The 7,045-nt window shown below is 39.3% G+C and overlaps 1 protein-coding gene across 1 annotated transcript; it reads left to right on the forward strand.

Annotated features, from left to right (window-relative positions):
• Positions 1-502: 502 nt before the first annotated feature.
• On the forward strand, positions 503-6,704 carry cdkn2c (cyclin-dependent kinase inhibitor 2C (p18, inhibits CDK4)). Its single transcript, XM_069680541.1, has 3 exons — positions 503-634; positions 1,792-2,149; positions 6,648-6,704. The coding sequence occupies exons 1-3, from the start codon at positions 503-505 to the stop codon at positions 6,650-6,652; spliced, it is 495 nt and encodes a 164-aa protein (XP_069536642.1). The 3' UTR covers positions 6,653-6,704.
• Positions 6,705-7,045: the final 341 nt, after the last annotated feature.

Here is a 7,045-nt window from a genome sequence, read left to right on the forward strand (position 1 = left end):
TTATAAGTAATGCATAACTATTTGATATCATTGTTAGTACTAGAAAGAAAGTTAAACATGAAAATGCTTAGTCGTTATTTATATAGTGCATATAAGGTCGTTCAGGCAGTTCCTCACAAAGCTATAAATGTTTGAAATGAAATTTAAGAGCAGTTTAAATGTATTCACAGGTGAAACAAAGCTACAATTTTAACTTCAGTTCATCTTAACATAAGGCTTGCTGGGAATAGTTTAAAAGAAAGCCTTTTTTACTAATCGATCCTTCACCCTATGAGAACTGCTTCGGCTGCCTTTTTTGGAGATTCTTGAGATATACAGTATAATGAGAAAGGCATGGCTCCACTTTCTCATGCTGATGATAGGTCAAGCTCAGGTATGATGTAAGCAAGGGTGGTGCTTAGGAGAGATATAGACCCCTCGACCACGTCTCCTGGATGAAAGTATTTTCTCCACACATCTTGTCAAGAACGTTGGAGTCCATCTCTTTATATTTTTTACAAGAATGTCTGAAGTGTCAGTGGCAGACCTGTTATGCAATGCCTCTGCCAGTGGAAATTTCCAGAAGGTGAAGGATCTGCTGGACAAAGGAGCAGATGTTAATGGATTAAATGCATTCCTCAGAACGCCATTGCAGGTTGGTATTTATACCAATTCATTGAATATTAATTAAACCGATTTCAAATCGATTTGTTTTGTCAAAGTGAATTTGGAAAAGATATCTGCTCTTGCTCATTGAGTAGACTGTAGTGTGACATGTGCCACATGTCTGACTTCCTTATTGTGCTGTCATGTAAATGAGCAATTATCATGTTTTATCTTGGAACATTTGATCATTGTGATATTAAAGTTAGTAGTCTAAATACAAATACATAGTTTTTAAATGAAGAAATCTGCAGACAGAGTGGAGTTTTGAATTTTGCAGCATATCTGATCTAAATAGACTCAGAGTCAAAATATCCAAATCTCTTACTTACAACAATTGTTTTGAAATTCGTGGATTTGCTGTAAATAACAGTTTCATATAGGCCCATATTATAAATATATAAATATATACATAAGTAAGAACAAATCTGTGTCAGCTTGTTTTTTAATGGAACAGTCAGAGCTTCCGTTTCTCATTTAATGTAGTTGAAGTAGGCAATAGATCTTAAACTTGACCAGGAGATATAGGTAAGACAAATGGGACCATTTAAGTCGTGTGAAGGAACAGCATTGTTGAATGTGAGGGGAAAAAAAGCATGAGGAAAAAAAGGCAGGCTTCTACAAAATGGTGGTTATGATGAGGAAATGGTGAGTGTAGGCCTTTCTCCTGCATGAATTTTCACTTGCCTGCACAGTTTGCACAGAGGTCTCATGCATGAGAAAGTCAATAATAGTCATTCTTATATTACTATTATCACGATTAGTAATTATTGGAATTATAATGATAATATTCACTTAGATCATTACTAGTTATTTTGTTTCCTAATCATAACAACACATTTCATATGCATATCATATGGAGCTCTATATTTCAGTCAGAGCTGAAAAAAGCTACGTCACCTCCGTCCTTTAGGCTATACAAGCCAAATTGCTAATATCCTATTATTAGCTTAAATAGCACTACTCTGTTCATGTAATTAGCATATCCTAGTATGCTAGTAGGCCTATATCAATGCAAAACAGACCAACGCCTATTAAAATGAGTTTGACCGGGCCTATAGTTGTTACTTAATCATGTGTTCTTGATCATTTCTTCTCATTCAGCATCACCCTCGTCATTTTGTGTCTCCTCGCCCGCTCTTTGTGCAGGTGGTGATGTTGGGGAACGCCGACCTTGTTGAGACTCTTCTTCTGGCAGGGGCACACCCCAACGTGCCCGACTGGGTCCTAAATCTCACCGTGACCCACGACGCCGCACGCGAGGGTTTCGTAGATTCTGTGCGCGTGCTGTTAGACCACGGTGCAGACCCGAACCTCGTGGATGGGGAAGGTAACCTACCGCTGCACCTTGCAGCCAAGGAAGGCCACCTACAAGTGATCCAGCTGCTGATTGAACGCACCGCCAACCCCCGAACAACCAACGATGAGGGAAAGACCGCCGCAGGGCTCGCGCTCGAGAACGAGAAGATTGACACCTTCAATTACATCATGCAGTATTTGAACTCACGTGAGTCTATTTTCTAGGTTGTTTTTATCAATGTCTCTCAATAAAAAGGATTCCTTCCAACAATTTAAAGCATTACTTTGAATGCAGGCTATTTATCAATTTTTCTTTATATTTGCTATAGCATCTTAAAAAAGTAAATGACTAAATAAGTGTAAAGTTGTAGACTTGGCTGTACTAACCGAGTGTTCAATATGGGCATGTGGGTCTTTATTGTAGATATTTTAACGAATAAAGAATATTTCTTACTTCACTTCTATTCGGGCACTTAAATCCCTGTATCACTTTCGGATACCCCTTTACTTTTTTCTAAAAATAATTTGACATTCTTTATTTAGGTAGTTTTTCAGTAATCTAGTGTCAATGTTTTTGTGGGCTAAAACGCATTCCATTAATAGGTAGTTCAAGACACCTTTATGAATAGATTAAATACTTCATAGACTACTTGCGTAAACCATCTGAAGTACTTTTACTGTGTAGTTTTTTTAAAATAATCCAATGTCAAGGTCCCTTGTATAAAACAAGTAGCCTTATTGTCCGATTGCTATGTGATATAAAACATTTCTCCACAAGTCGAAGACACTTACACAACGTTCTTAGTTCTTCTAAGACTACTTGAACTTATTGTATAACTGTATTTTTACTGTATAACAAGAACAATCCTTTTTGTCTGACTTCAATCTGGGTGAAAACCCTTTCTTCCATAAGTAGTTCCATCCTTTTATCCATCCATTTTCTTCAGCTTACCCAGGGTTGTGGCAAGGTAGCATCAGACTTGGCAAGCTATTGCAGATATCCGTCTCCGCAGCTCCTCCAGGGGCATCTCCATCCCTACCAGCATGTTCTGGGTTTAGCCAGGGGTCTCCTGCCAGTTGGATATCCCCAGCAAACCTCAACAGGGATGCCCCCAGGACACATTCAAATCAGAAGCCGGAAGCACCTTAGTGGTTCTTTTTTGATCCAAGGAGCAATGGGCATACTTAGCTCCTGACCCTATCTGACCCAATCTGTCTGTCAATCTCACAATTAGTTTCACCGCAACTCAACTCGAGGCCCCAGAATACTCCTTTGCTTGTATCACCTCTTGTCTATGTAAATGCACTTCTTGTCCATGTAAAATGCAAAACAGAATGGTTGACAAGGGACAACCCTGTCAAAGGCTAACACGTACAGGGAACATTGACTTTGTGCCAAAGATACAAACACAGCTCTCACTTTGGTTACAGACAGACACAGAGGGGCGGAGGGAGCGGGTGATCGCGGACTGAAGTGATGAAATGATACTGTATAAAACTTAGTTTGATCATAAAAGCCCGATGCTCCTCTACAGCTCTATGTGAAATATATTAACTACACAGCAGAATGGAGTCTCTGTTAACAGTGACCCCCCACACACACTGATGAAGCCTTATTATGGACTGGGTGTCAGAGGTGACTTTCAGGGAAAAATCACAAGTGGCGCCCAGTTAGTGACACATTTTCCATCACCCAGCAGTGGTTGGTCTGCCAGAGAGGGTAGGCGGAGCTAAGCAGCTGCTTTTCTGGGCTCTGCAAGTGTCGCAAGTAAACAGTAATCTACTATAGCTGAACAAACAAAGAAAAGATCGCTGACTACAGATACAACTTGAAATATAAGTGAAAATCCAAAGAAAAAGAAACAAATTCGACGCTCACATGAAGGCAAACAGTCTAAAAAGGAAAGCGACCGTCAGCGAGGAAAATCAAGAGTTACAACCGGAGCCAACCGTGGACGTCACACATGCAACACTGTCTGGATATCTGGGAAGGTTGCTCCTGCAATTACTATTTATCGCCATAGGTGCCGCCAAAGAGAACGTAACTGAAATCTTCGAGATTAGCACTTTAACTACCTAAGCGACCTCTGCCAAGGATCCTGAGTGGTCGTAGGTTTGCCAGAACTTTTTTGAGGACAGCTGAAAGTCCTACTTTATGGGTTCCCTGAACTCCTCCCACAGTTGAGCTTTCGCTTCTGTGACCACCGGAGCCACAACCCTTCTCATCACAGAGTACCTGTCTAGTGTTTCTTGAAATCCCAGGGCCAACCTAGCCTGAAAGGCCTCCTTCAGCCACAGCCACGTCCTTTATCGCGAGTGTCCAGCAAGTGGCTCTTAGGTTGCTGTCACTGAGACTGAAGATATGACAACAAGTCAATCGTCCATTTTTGCTCTACAGTGTTCTGGTGCTATGTAAACATATAAATTGCCCTATTTTCAAACATGGCATTTGTTATGGCCAATCTATGGATAGCACAGAAGTCCACAAACAAAACACCACTCGGGTTTAGATCAGGCAGGCCATAGGGTCAGGCTTAGTGGTAACTTGAATTCGATTGAAAAAGGCACACACATGGGGTTGAGTTACTAAAAAATAGATTTTTCCACATTCCAGTCAGAGGACGGAGGGTTATTCTGGTTAACTTTTTTATATTATCTGTGCAAGAAGTCTAAGAGGTACTTAGAAATATTTGGATCATGAACTACTTAGGGAAGAAATGGATTTTATTCCATGTCAAATAGTTCCGTTATTTAATTGTAAGTAATTGGAATAAGACCCCACGCAATCCTTTACTTTTGATCCCAGAAGTAGGCTACTACTGGGATTTAGTAGCCGAATAAACGATATTGTACTTGATTTCATGATTGTCAGTAAAAAGTGTACCACGCTCGTGAGAGTGAATTTGAATGTCACCAACAGCTCCACAGATCTGATTTAATTGAATTAACCGTAAACGTTAGACTAATTGCGCATGGAAACGCAGCGGCTTCGGGTTTGACAGCGACTGACGCTGGCTTCTTTTCATAATACGCAATAACTCCTATATAAAGTGAATGGAGAGTAATAATGTTGTTGCTATAAGTAAAACTAAACAAATGGGCTATAGGTTGAGGTTTCTGACTTGCGTTACTCCATATTCATAGTTAGGCAGTAAAAAAAAAAAAAAAAGCAGTAGTTCATCTGAAAATAGGTCAGCATCGTTATATAACAGAACTCTATTTAGTTAAAATGCTTTTTTGGAAGCAGATGCTCAATAACGGCTGAGCACATTCGCAAAGACTAGAAAAGCGCTATATAAGTACAGTCCATTTATCATTTACCATTCACTGTTTCCTTATGTATGCACTATAAAGCGTCTACGCAGCAGCTAACTTTGAAATAAAAGCCTATTAAACCAATTTTAGTCTAACGATAAACTCGAACTTGTTTGGCGACCTGTAAAAAAATAGATATGCCCATATAAGATGCCAAGTTGCGCACCTGACTTGTACTCAAATTTCGAGTAATATCGGTGTCTGAAACGTCTGCTTGTCGAAATGAAAGGGTATCGTTGAGTGAAATGAATCATCAAGCTAACACACATTTTGATTTTGTGTAGGTTAAGAAAGTTGTTACACATATTTCAAAATGTACTAGGGCTTGACATTCTGGTCGAAAATGAAAGTATTTTTCTTCTTCACGCTGCTATGACTTTGAACCAGTGTTTGTGTGTGTGTGTGTGTGTGTGTGTGTGTGTGTGTGTGTGTGTGTGTGTGTGTGTGGATACGCCCTGGATATTTACAATCAAACTCGGCGCTGTAGCCTAATTTATGTTAAAATATTTAAATAAAGCTTAAAAGAATAATTCAGTGTTCTGTTTAAATCTACTTGTCCAGGATAAAGGCTGTTACATTCACGCTTTGATTAGCTGATTTATTTTTTCTGCTCAGATGACCTTATAGTCACATTTATAACTAAAACCGTTTTTGTCCACGCTCTGGTTATCCAAATCATGCTTTAAAAAACACAGAGAAAATGCTATTTTATCTCGGTGCCGGTTGATCCCTGTAAGTGCGGATGATAAAATAAAACCCTGAGTAGCGATACATTTCATTTTCACATTGTGTCCAGTACAATGTTTTACTCTAACGTAAAATGTGTCTTTAGCAGCTGAAGCCATGTTGGAGATGATTAAAAGGGTCCTTTTTTGACTTCTCGAGTTTGCAGGCTTGTATGCGAGGCCGAGAAAGAGGCGGGCATCTATTTATCTGAAAATCCTGACAAAAAAAGAAAAAGAAGCAGGAGGAGTCAGCCATATATGGGCTGCTATCTGGGCTTCCTTTGGCGACTGTTCAGTTGTTCAGCTGTTGAGAGTTTTGATTGGCTGGGCAGTGAGAAGAGGCGGATAGCCTACTAAATGAAACCTGACGCAAAGAGCACGTGCTATGCAAACCTGTCACATCTAAAACATTCAATTTCGTACAGAAATTACAGTACACTCTGTATATTCTCTTTTTTTTTTTTTTTTAATCTTTTAAAATCAAGGCTAGGTGATGACTCTTAGTTTTTCTTCTGGTTGCCATGAACTAGTGAGCCATGTTTTAAAACTTACACAATTATACTATGTGTTTCCTATATGCACGCTATCGTGTTTATTTGTTATTGTCATATATGCATTAGGAACAATTCGCGACGCAAACTTATTCACTGTTTTCCTGTCTTACAGACTGAAGAAGAGCGAAGAAGAAGAAGAGCGAAGAAGAAGAAGAAGAAGAAACCTTCCTGTCGACTTCTGTCATTTTTTTCTGAAATGACTCAATAAATCAACTGTATTACATATTTAATGTGTGAAGTTTCTGTTTACATATTCAGGCTGTTATTTTTATGTGTAGAGAAAGGCGGAGAACAGGGCTAATTACTGTAAAAACTACATTATGTATTTTTTTTTTTTTTTATCAACGACCATCAAAAAGATAGCTTATTGTAGCCAGCCTATTTGTCGCGTGTAGGACAAAAAACGCCAGGGCTACACTGGAAAATATTTTCTACTCCTATAGCCTACTGTATGTCCAGCAACAGTCTAAATGGATGTGTGTGTGTGTGTGTGTGTGTGTGTGTGTGTGT

The sequence above is a fragment of the Semicossyphus pulcher genome, unplaced genomic scaffold (assembly GCF_022749685.1).
Source record: "Semicossyphus pulcher isolate SPU_LCO1_2020_fin unplaced genomic scaffold, fSemPul1.0.p SCAF_4, whole genome shotgun sequence".
Classification (NCBI taxonomy): Eukaryota; Metazoa; Chordata; class Actinopteri; order Labriformes; family Labridae; genus Semicossyphus; species Semicossyphus pulcher.

Bases quoted from the DNA above. Each gene is read 5' to 3' on its own strand.
- cdkn2c (XM_069680541.1), top strand. From the start codon at position 503: ATGTCTGAAGTGTCAGTGGCAGACCTGTTATGCAATGCCTCTGCCAGT. The intron at 635-1,791 runs GTTGGTATTTAT...CTCTTTGTGCAG, and splicing joins TCCTCAGAACGCCATTGCAG to GTGGTGATGTTGGGGAACGC.